General features: G+C 37.6%; 1 protein-coding gene and 1 pseudogene across 1 annotated transcript; one reads left to right on the top strand and one right to left on the bottom strand.

Moving 5' to 3' along the window:
* LOC141349091 (molybdenum cofactor biosynthesis protein 1-like) overlaps positions 1-12407 on the bottom strand; it is a 32885-nt pseudogene that overhangs the window by 14649 nt on the left and 5829 nt on the right.
* On the top strand, positions 3755-11315 carry LOC129427033 (uncharacterized). The gene is made up of 2 exons (XM_073875941.1): positions 3755-4054; positions 9080-11315. The coding sequence occupies exon 2, from the start codon at positions 9131-9133 to the stop codon at positions 10055-10057; it is 927 nt and encodes a 308-aa protein (XP_073732042.1). The 5' UTR covers positions 3755-4054; positions 9080-9130; the 3' UTR covers positions 10058-11315.

Genomic DNA, 12407 nt, shown 5'->3' with positions numbered 1-12407 from the left:
GTGTGAAATGCACACTATGCCCACACGACAAGTGTCTTTCAACTGCTGACAACGCGATGAGCAACCTGTCTGAGCATTTGTAAGCCCAGCATGGCAATACAACACTTGTGGCGAAAGATCCTGCTTACCGGTCAGGGATCGAGAGGTCCGAACCCGAAGACGGAATTAGATAAGTTAATGAACCTCAATCGAGTCAGAGCCAGAGCATAATTCTTTTAAAGAAAATTATTTGAACGTAACCCGATTCCGAACAGCAATGTCGCGTGCGCCCAATTTATAGAAAAAAGCCAGGAGTCAGGGCCGCTGTTTTCTTCATAATCTTACTTCCAAATCTAATCCTATAAACTTTTCGGTGTTTGATGTATCGCTGTTACCGCCCTGCCAGACTGTCTTAAATAGAGAAATAAGTTAATTCCTTGATTTGCGTTGTTGATTCATTTATAAATAATTCCCCCAAGGGTTTAGTTTATGCGCAAAAAGCATTAAAATGAATGAATGTTGTTTTACTTTTATTTGTATGACCATAATTTAAGGTAATTTAAGGTAATTCAAAATGCAAGCTCCTCACGCGTTTCATGCCATCATCACCCGCGTGGGTTTACACAGGGCAGCGAGAAAGAGACATTAAACTTTAAACATTTAACATTCTACTTGAGTTTTTTTGGACATCCCTTTGGAATCACTGCAATCATATCATCAATTTATAAGGTAATAATAAATATAAGCGCAGCGCTTATGAGTGTTCAAACACTGCTGACCGCTCAGCTGTCAATCTGCCGACCCTCACAACGTTTCACATTAAATGATAATATATTTGAACAGTCATGGCCCTACGCTTATTTCTGTCAATGGTCTGCATGAAGATCTTTAAAGGTTTCTACTTACATCACGATTTGCGGTGCGGCCGGTCGCAGTCTTTATGTAAAACGGGTATAAAATAAATTGATGCTGATGTCGGATAACGGGTCAACTGTTATTTTAATCGCGCGGATGCGGGTTATCAAACAGGACTGTGCATGACTCGTATAAGGAAAATGGAATGACAACATGAAAATTATAAAATAGCCTACATGTTTATATTCTGAATTAAACCACCATGGGCGCTAAACTTGCGGTGTTAAAGGGACAGTTCACCCAAAAATAAAAAAATCTTTCATCATTAACCCTCATTTTGTTACAAACCTGTACAAATTTCCTTGTTCTGATCAACACGAAGCAACATATTTTGAGAAATGTTAATAACCAAACCAAGCATGAGCCCCATTCACTTCTATAGTAGGAAAAAATAATACTATGGAAGTGAATGGTGCTCATGAATGGTTTGGTTACAAACATTCCTCAAAATATTTTCATTCATGTTCACCAGAACAAAGACATTTATACAGGTTTGTAACAACATGAGAGTTACAAACCTGATTTACAAATAAATTATACAGAATTTTAATTTTTGGGCGAACTATAAATCCGATGGGGTCAAAAATTAGGGTCCACCTAACTTTTGTGCTGGTGCACCTAAGAAAAAAATGTTAGGCGCACCAGTGCAACCAGTGCAAAAAGTTAGTCTAGAGCCCTGGCCGGTCATTTAAAGTAGTCACTCATCATCAGCCGACCCCACCTAAACCATGTCCATGTATCTATGTGGTAAATTAAGAAAAAGGAAAGTAAAGTAATAAGTAGTGAAGTTACTTTTCAAATGCAGTAACTAGTAAAGTAATCTCATTACAATTTAAAGAAGTAACTAGTAACTAGTAACTAATTACATTTTTTGAGTAACTACCCCAACACTGGTGACTGGCAATAAATAAAGGACAAACATAAAAAGCGAATGTTATGTGATAATAATTATGAGGTTCAGAATGCACAAACTCAACCTCCTGTCATAATGGCCCATAGCCTAATATAAAGTGCAGCATCAATACACTGTAACGATTTGATTATCGATAAATAAATTATAGTTTTGGTTTTCCCCTTTACTCATCCACATATAATATTAAGCTAAGATATTATAGGCCTACACTAGAGGGCGCATGGTGATTCAACATGACTGCTGCTGATCGCGTTGAGAGCTCGCCGGGCGCAGTGGCGCGCGTCTGTAATCCAAGCTACTGGGAGTCTGAGTCTGGTGGATTGCTTGAGTTCAGGGGTTCTGGTCTGTAGTGGACTATGCCGATCGGGTGTCCGCACTAAGTTCGGTATCGATATGGTGTTCCTGGGGGAGCCAGAGCCCGACAGGTTGTCTAAAGAGGGGTGAACCGGCCCAGGTCGGAAACGGAGCAGGTCAAAGCCCCCGTGCCGATCAGTAGTGGGTTTGTGCCTGTGAATAGACGCTGCAGTCCAGCCTGAACAATACAACGAGACCCAGACTTTTGTGTTTATACCCAGGACTTGAAATGAGGGCACAATTAAAACCATCATGTCGTCTTTCGCGAGTGCCCGTATCACTGCAAGCCAATGAAAATGCTTCTTTATCAGTGCCCGCCATCAGGCAACAAAAATGTTAATGAGATGAGATCCCTTTTCAAGAACAGTCGTGACCTTTCACAACACAGCTATTAACAAAATATTATCGACGTGACTAACGTTACAGTATGCAGGTATTTATGGCTGTGTAAATTACAGGGACAAAAGTTTATTGTTTACCACAGATTGGTGTCTGAATGCTTTTTCTATTGCCCATCACTGCGTGACGCTGCAGCCATTTAAAGTAATGCTCAACTGATGAACTATGAATAATTTATGTGATTTCATTGTGAATACTTGTCTATTGATTTTTCTATTGATTTCATTGTGAAAACATTTCTATTTGAAGCTTTGGGAAAACATCGTTTTTACTTTTTCACATTTCCTTACATACAGTTTACTGATTTTAATAAACTTACAATCAACTGCAACAGTATGGGTTTAAATTTATACTGTTATTTAATTCATCATCTTAATTTATCTATATTTCAATTCTCACCTCTAAATACACAGCTTGCTTTCCACCCTACTAGAAGAAAAATAGTCGATCTTAAAAATATGTGTTAAAATAACAGATTAAAAATCCTTACTACAATCTCCCATCCAAGTGTAAGCATTGATCTGCTTCAGGTCTACCAATAAGAAAAGTGGTAATTAAGGTGACTTTGGCTAATAAATACATTAAATAGTAAGAACAAATTATAGAAGTATAATGCATAAGACTGCAGTGTGGAAGAAAGACTCAAGGAATTTTTATTACCACATCGACATATGCAGTTTTGGCCATGTTTAAAATAAAAACTCAATTCAGACCCAAAACTGTCCATTTTCAGTGCTTTCATTCATTGATTCAATGATGTTTCTGCAAAATTACAACAAAGTCCGCAGCAGTATCACTCTTTAATGTCAGCTTGATTATTTGTAGCATCTTATTCTGTTTGTAATTGTGTGTAAATGCATTCATGTACTTGAACTGCATTAAACAGTCTGTGTAAATATAAACTAAATACCACTTTACATAAATCTTGCAAAGTTGCAAATATAGTTTTGATAGCCTTTGATCTATATCTTATTATTCTTAATTGGTTATATTTAAGAATTAAATTAAAGAACATGTTCGAGATCCTCTAAGATATCTATTTAAATATTTTTGTATTGAAAATGGGCCAGTGGAGTGTGAGGAACTTTGTCCATGAAGAAGGGACTTTGTGGGCACGCACATACCCAACCCCCTGGCTCCTCCTACCCGAGACAGCATAACCAATCAGAGTTGAGGTTACTCTGAGAAGTTAAGGTTCAGTTGAAGAACAGGAGACCAACTGAATACAATTTTCGGAGCAAACTAATCTGGATACGAAAAACGGATCAAGAGATCAACACAACTGCTGTATGATAAATTAAAAGAGCGAAGCTGCAAGAAAATAAACTAACACTGAAACGTAGCAACACCAATGGAGCAGAAAAGATGATTCACACAAAAATGTAGCCAAAGTCTCCGCTTTTCTCCACACAAACACCAACATGGTCTGTGCTGCTCTCAGCAACCTCTTTTCCGTCAGACACAGCTCTCTCGCGGCCACGGACACATGTGCCGGTGAGTATGCTCCGCAAATAATACAGGTTCAACAGTTTGTATAATATTAGCGTGTAATCTCAGGTACAGTAGCCTTTAGGTAAGATTTAGTCCGCCAAAATGTCTGCCCTGCACCACTAAAGATTGTAATTCATTCCCCAATCTGCACACGAATCCGTGATCGCTTTAGTCTCATTTAAATCTCATATGAAAACGGTAGAATGCTTTGGCTTTACCCTGTATTTCACTAGCGAACGTCAAAGTACAAGATGTGTACATTAACTGATAGATGACAAGTGTATAGTTAATTAATATAGAAACTGTTTACATAATGTAATGCAGAAGCAATGACGCTTTACCACCCAGTGTATAAAGTCAAATTTCACCCCTTGTTTATCTTATCTCGAGTTCTTAACACCTATGATTGCAGTATTTTAAAACCATTATGTTTCTTCTCATTGTATTATGTTCATTTGAATACAAAGTATTTTAATTTAAAATATATTGTGGATGTAATGTGGCATTAAATTAAAATAGAAATTCAGTACACAAAGTAAAATAAAAAAGTATACCATGTAGTACTGCGGTTAGTATAAAATCCAATCATATTATTCAACTATATATATATATATATCAACCTCATTGGGGGCTGAAACTTATGTAACCTCGAGAAAAAAGAGATTGAGACAGCGATAAGAAAGAGATAGAAAAATACAGTAAAGGGTGCATAGTTAGGGCCCCGACACATGGTTTTGCCTTGAGCACCTAAATCACTAAATCCGCCCCTGCACCCTTGGTAAATATTAGCAAAGAAAGTTGTGAAAAAAATCTGCAATGTTTCTCCTTTTGAGCTTTAATTAAAAAAAAACATTGACGTGAATTAATTGAAGATTTACATTATGATTTTTTTCTCTCTTATACACACTGGACACAATTATTGGCACCCCTAAACAATTTTTGAGTAAAATATCTCGTAAGTATATTCCCATTGATATGAACATTTTCTTAGTACACCTAAAGGCCCATTGAAATTTAAATGAAAAACTTTTTTTTCAAATGACATAACTGTGAGCGTTATTTTTTATTCATTTGCCCTCATAATCTTTAATCAAAATCGCTATTCATTGCTTGCTAAAAAATCTCTTTACTTTCGTATGGTGGGCGGGGCACAGGAAAAGATCCAGCTATTAGCAAGTAGCAACATGACCCAACTTCAAACAATCCAATTAGTTCTCAATGGATGAATTCAGGTCCAGCCCTACCTTTTGTCATTTGAGAGGCCATTCACTTGTATACTTCACAATGGAAAAATTAAAACAATCACTACTTTTTCTGGCAACTTTAATCATTCATTACAATGGGGAAAACCATTCTGATGTGCAGCAAAAGATTGTTGAGCAACACAAAATATAAAGTGGCTTTAAGAAAATAGTTAAAACCTAAAATAAAATGAATGCGATGAAAATTTCTCAAAAGCATTGTTAGCCAACTACTGTCGTAAGTTTCGTCGATTACTGACAAAGTTCAACGATTTGGTGTTTCCTGAAATCATAGTTCAAACGAACATTTGCGGGCTGCATCACAAACTTGTGTGGTTTGAACGACAGCGGCACGTGCAAGTTTAAAATGGTGTGCAACGTTTTGCTACGATTTGCGGGTTGAACGACATGTTTCCTGGAAATGTTGCGCAACAGGGTTTGAGATACGTTTTCTTTTGTTTGGTGGATGTGTCAGAACTGCAGTTTAATCAGCATCAACATAAACCATGCTGTACTAAAGAGACAGCTCGCACAATGGGTTTAAGTTGTAATGTATTGTTTTATTCTGGACAGCAAGTGCAGTGCTGGGTACCTACAGTACTCGGTAAGTACTCAAGATGGTGGCAGGCAACTGGAATTACGTAAAAGGTCACATTGCTGATATTCGTGAATATTTAATGCCGCTCCATCTGAAAGGAACCGTCTTTACGGATGAGATAACATAACAATCGCATGCAATTTATTGTGCTTCTATTTGTTTGGAAATGCATATAAAGTCTGATACGCATTTTGTTCGATTGTTAATCATTAGCGCTTAATTGTAGAAATAAGTTGACAATTATTTGAGCCTGCTTTAGTGGTTTTAATCTCTTAAAAATTAAGACTCCAAAAATAGATGGCTGCATATATGAAAAAAACACCTAACCCTAAAAAAATTGTAACAAAAGGGTTCTCAGCTGTTTTGTGTAGGTGTCCCTAATAATATACTAAAAGCTTACCAAAGTTTGACTTCTAGGAAGGTGTAATTTTCAAGATGCCGTTTAAGACAGGCAGGAAGCCCTTAAAATATCATAACTCCTCCATCATTTCACCTAGCCAAGTAATCTTGGTGTCTGACCCCATGATTTATGGGTCTATGAATCCATTGGAGAGGTGACGCCTCTGAACCTCAACGTCTCAACACCGGGGTACCTCAAGGCTCAGTGCTTAGACCACTGCTCTTTTCTATGACATTGGCATGACATTCCTGGGTTCTATCATTCGGAAACATGGCTTTTCCTACCTCTGCTATGCCACTCTGGATGAAGGATTATCATCTCCAGCTAAACTTCGCAAAGACAAAACTGCTTGTCATAACATCTGGCCCTAAGATTTCAATCAAAGAGCATGTTGCCAGCACCGCCCGCTCTTGTAGATTCATCCTCTACAACATTAGTAAAATTAGACCTTTTCTATCTGGGTATGCTACACAAGTTCTAGTCCCAGGCTTTTGTCCTGTCCAGACTAGACTACTGCAATGTGCAACTGGCCGGACTCCCAGCCAGCACAACCAAACCCACTCTGAAGTGGTACTAAACTTAATAGAAAAGCCAACCAAGCCAAAGTAAAGTGAGCTGGCATGACCCAACCTGTGGGGTCTATGCAATGGAAAGACTGCTGCCCCAGAAAGCCTCCTGCAGACGATCCACTGTAATTGCACAACTGTCTGCCAAACACAACATGCAGTTGGAGGGCATATGGACTACTTGTGGACCATGTGAAGATGAGAATCACTATAATCAACCTCTATGGGAGAAAGAGTGTGACGAATAATGGTAAATCTAGTAAAGGTCACAGTGCAGAAAATTATATAAAATAAACCAGAATAAGAGGAAACAACTGAAGAAATTAGAAAAGATATGTATAAATAAGAGAAGTATTAAAAAAGGCAAAAAAAGTGGTTAACGGTACTTAGCCTTCACATGGCAGCCCTTTTTTGACTATTTTTACAGTACCACACCGTTCTAATGAATTTATTTTTTATTGGAATCAAAAGAATGGACTACAGAAAACCACCAACACTAGGCAAAACAATATGGGAAAGGAGAAATATGCAATTACTTGTACTTGTTTTTCGCATAAATATGCCTGTAACCAATTTCTTTTGTATATATTTGTACTTGTAATATCTCATCTATTGTTCAAATATGCTTATTAGAATATTACATGGTCAAAACATGTATCCGGCACCAGTATTCCTGGTTACGGGGGAATACAAGGGAGAAATGGTTCTTTTAAGGACCTGATGGACGCCATTTTGAAAATGCGGCCTTTCTTGGAGTCAAACTTTGGTAAACTTTTAGTATGTTTTTAAGTACATCTGATACTACTGTAAACCCCCAAGAAACCTTTTGTTAGAATTTTTTAGGGTCACACCATATTTGCAGCTGGCTAAAAGTCTTACTCCTTTTTAAACAAGTGTTTATGTATCCTAACTACTGTATATAAAAACAATATTGTTGATTAAAGTAATTTACTTGAAGTAAAGTAATTTAATTGAAGTAAAGTAATTTACTTGAAGGTGTTGCTGTAAAAATGTATTCATTTATACTACACAGAGATCAAGATTTACACCATCAGTGAAGACATTAACAAATAAATGCTGGAATAATTTACTTAAAAGGCCATTTCATCCAAATGTTGCAATAGTACAACGTCTACAAGCAGGTAACGTGTTAACAATCATTAAAGAGGAAATCAATACTGAGAAACAAAGAGATCCATTATCGATAATTATCGGTAAGAAACATTGAAGTAAAACACTTCCATTTTATTATGATTTGGTTAACATGATAATAACAAAACCAATGTAATTTGAGTTGGACCATAAACACTGTCGCTACAGTGAAGAAGGCCCAACGGCGGCTCTACTTTATCAGACTGCTAAGGAAGGCAGGACTTAGCCACAAGCCACTCATCCAGGCCTATAGAGGACTTGTGGAGAGCATCCTAACAAATGGAATCACTGTCTGGTTTGGAAGCACTACACAGGCAGAAAGGAGAGCGCTCCAAAGAGTTGTAAAGACCGCAGAGAAGGTCATTGGAGCGGACCTTCCATCCATGGATATTTTATATACACAACGCTGCAGGAAGAGAGCTACGAACATTCTCAGAGACATACACCACCCTGCACATTCAATGGTTAAGCCTAAGCATTCAATTTACAATTTGAGATATGGCAGGCCGGACAGTATTATTTCGCACAGGGTGCGGTTTTATAATAGTTTTTTTCCTGCAACAGTAAGACTGATGGCGAAGGACATTGCAGAAGGAACAAACATGTCTGCTTTTATATAGAGATGTTGAGGTAGCTGTATAGTAAGTTTAAATAATTATATATCGTACCATTTTGGGACAGTATATACAGTTTTTTTTTTTTTAATAAACTAAACTAAATGTGGATGTATTTCTGGTGCAATATTTTAGTAAGTGATAATTTTTATTGTGTGAGTGGATAGATACAGGTTTGTGCTGTTTTTCGTGAATGTATTTTTTAAAGAGTCTATTTATTGTGTAGTCCATTTATTGTGTGCAGTTTATTTATTGTATGCATTTTATCTATTGTGTGGAGTGTGTATGTTGTTCTCTTATGTCGATTTTTGTATTGTTTTTCTTCAATGTTGACTCAGCAAGCTCTGCTACAATAATTCCTATGTACTTGTATGGCTGTACTAGTACAAATGGCAAATAAACTTTGTAAGATGTAAGAAAGTCAGATATCACAAAATACACTTTTGTCTCATTTTAGATCTAAAGGAACTGGAAGAAACATCGTCAGTGTCAGGAACATCATTCCATAATGGCAGAAATATCTTCTGGTGGTTTGCAGATGAAAAATACTTTATTTCCAAAAAGAAAGCAAAGAACAGAAGACAGCAAATCTTTTACTTGCCCTCACTGTGAAAAGGGATTTAAAAGAAAAGGACACCTTGTGGAGCACATAAAAATTCACTCTGGAGAGCACCCTTACCCATGTCTTCAGTGTGGAAAGAGTTTCACTAGGAAAGGAAAACTTACAGACCACATGAGCATTCACACTGGAGTGTACCAACACATTTGTCTTCAGTGTGGAAATAGTTTCACTAGGAAAGATAAACTTGCAAATCACATGAAGATTCACACTGGAGAGCGGCCACACATTTGTCTCCAGTGTGGAAAGAGTTTCATTAGAAAAGATAAACTCGCAGAACACATGAACATTCACAGTGGAGAGCGCCCATACATGTGTCTTCTGTGTGGAAAGTGTTTCACTCAAAAACCGAATCTTGATGCCCACATGAAAATTCACAGTGGAAAGCAGGCATACCCATGTCCTGAGTGTGAAAAGAGTTTCATTACAAAAGCATATCTAAAGAGGCACATGAGAGTTCACACTGGAGTGTGCCCATACATGTGTCTCCAGTGTGGAAAGTGTTTCACTCAAAAACGTAGTCTTGATGCCCACATGAAAATTCACACTGGAGAGCATCCATTCCTATGTCTTCAGTGTGAAAAGAGTTTCATAACGAAAGGAGGTCTTAAGAAACACATGAGAGTTCACACTGGAGAGCGCCCGTACATGTGTCTCCAGTGTGGAAAGTGTTTCACTCAAAGACCTTGTCTTGATGCCCACATGAAAATTCACACTGGAGAGCGTCCATTCCCATGTCTTCAGTGTGAAAAGAGTTTCATAGCGAAAGGATATCTTAATGTCCACATGAGAGTTCACACTCGAGATGCGCATTAATCATGTCCGAGGTCTGAAAAGTGTTTAATGACAAAAGTAAGTCTTATTGGGGTAGGGGTGTGTTTGTTTAGGTGATTTCAAATGTCAACATTGGCTTTCAGAGATCATGCACCCTGCTTTTAATAAGTGAGACGAATTCCACAATCCTTGTCCAGTCAATCTAAAAAAGGTAGAGAAGAAATGTTTTAATATGACCATTGGGCCTATGTCGAAGCAGGTAAATTATGTTTAAAAAATAATCTTGTTTAATTCATGCAATAAGTTGCGAACCAAACAATAACTTTAATTTTTGTGAAATTAAATTTTGGATTTACCACACATAGCCGTAGTTCACAGACAAGCTGGGCAATGTTGATATTGCCTTACTTGTAAGTGAACTATGGCTAGTAAATACCACTCCCTCTGGCGATTTACTACCAATCAAGGAATTGGCCTCACTGACGAGATGCGCACGATAATCCCATGCGATATATCGTCCAGCCCTAAAATAACAATTGTACAATTTTATTCTACTTAGTTAATAGTAAATTGTTGTAATATGCTTATGACTTGCATTTCTAAAGGGCTCCTTATAGTTGTGCGTAGGTCCTATGGCGTAGCCGCGACGGCGTAGGTTCTGCGTCGGTTTTCATTTATACTTTTCCGTCGTCGTCCGCGTCGACGTGCAAACACACGGGCAGGCTGCTGGTAGGCAGTACCACGCGTGTAACCACAGTAGCAGCACGACTGTCAAAGAAGAAGAAGCTTGGCAAGTTAACCTACAAACGAAGAAGAAACAGCAACTTGTTGTATATGATTTGAGAAGACCAGCAACATGATGGATGTAAATAAACAGCGACTTTTGTTCCAGTTTGAGTTAAATCACTCCTCAACTTGGCCATTCTTTGTTTTCACCGTCGCAACGGAAATACCTATGATGCAGTTTTTTTAACCAACGGGAGGGGTTCTGGTGGACCAATCACAGCGCTTGCGGTCTGCGTAGAACTGACACGCTGTTAAAAATTTTGTAGAACCTACGCACGACTATAAATCGGGCTTAATGCTCAGTCAACTGAAATAAACCAGGTTTGATGATGTATGCAGCCTGCATATGCGACCACTAGAGTATTTAGCCTTTGAAACTGCCATTGTAATATGGTTAGTAATATTGGTCAGCATAACCAATCAGAGTTGAGGTTACTCTGAGAAGTGGAAATTAAAAGGTTCAGTTGAAGAACCAGTTCAGTTGAGTGGTCAAGTCAAACTAAATCTGGATACCAAAAACATACAACTATTGATATTTTTTAAGAGAGGTTAGTGTTGTGGGAATGTGCTAATACAGTATGCCGTGCACTGAAAATTTAGCTGTCCAATTTACATTGTGAGACATTAAAAAAAACTCACCACACGGGGTTACACAGGATCGAGCATGTGTTTTTGTTAGGCTATTTTCTTTTACTCCGATAAATCAAATAAAGATCTTCCACAAATGTCTGATGTTGTCCATCCATAAGTGTGGAAGAGTTTAATAATGTTAATTTTTGTTCCCCAAATCTTTATCTGGACGTAGTATGCAGGGCATATTTAGAATTCTTTAGATTATGAAGAAAGATTATTTTAAACGGATTTTCCTTAATGGATACATTATGCAATCAATGTTTCATTTACTTTAAAAATGGTATAGGGACATAATCGACTTTGTCAAAAAGGGTAAGGTTACAGTCATAACGAGATGTTTTATGTATCCTAACTGTACAATAAAATATTTTAACACTTTTTTTACTTGTGTTTTACATGTGTTACTATGAAAACAAAGCTCTTGTTTAGGAACCTTTAGTGAAGATTCACACCTTAGGCATGATATTCACCTTTGACTTACACCGTGTGCAGAATTATTAGGCAAGTTGTATTCTTTGTAAGGGGTCCAAATATGGCCCCATCCATCCGTTTGGCCCAACGACGGAATCCAAACGAAGGGTAATAGCGCGTTCGGTCTTTTCCGGCGCTTTGCAGATGACGTTTTGGCGTTACATGATTTAGTTAAATTTATCTCTTATCTGACTCCAAAGACAAAGATTTAGTTTATATTATATTACAAATTGGATTGATTATTACTTTTAAAACTTACAGAATTTAGATGGATGTTTGTTTATTTATTCTGATAAAGCTCTGGTATTACACTCGTTCATTCGGTTCTCATAGTCGCACATGATCCTAGTACGGGCCTCATAATTAATATACTGGTCAACGGTCATAAGCGAATCAGTGTTGGTCGCTGCCAGAGGTTGGACTATACGCTTAAGCGGCCGCTCTTTGCGTGCTCAACTTTAAACATACTTTATTTAGTCCCCTTAGAGGTGACACTTAATTA

This window comes from Misgurnus anguillicaudatus, chromosome 14 (assembly GCF_027580225.2).
Source record: "Misgurnus anguillicaudatus chromosome 14, ASM2758022v2, whole genome shotgun sequence".
In the NCBI taxonomy this organism is placed as follows: Eukaryota; Metazoa; Chordata; class Actinopteri; order Cypriniformes; family Cobitidae; genus Misgurnus; species Misgurnus anguillicaudatus.
The sequence above is the reverse complement of the archived record's forward strand: the minus strand, read 5'-3'. Positions and strand labels throughout refer to the sequence as shown.

Coding starts and splice junctions, on each gene's coding strand:
- LOC129427033 (XM_073875941.1), top strand. CDS start 9,131: ATGGCAGAAATATCTTCTGGTGGTTTGCAGATGAAAAATACTTTATTT.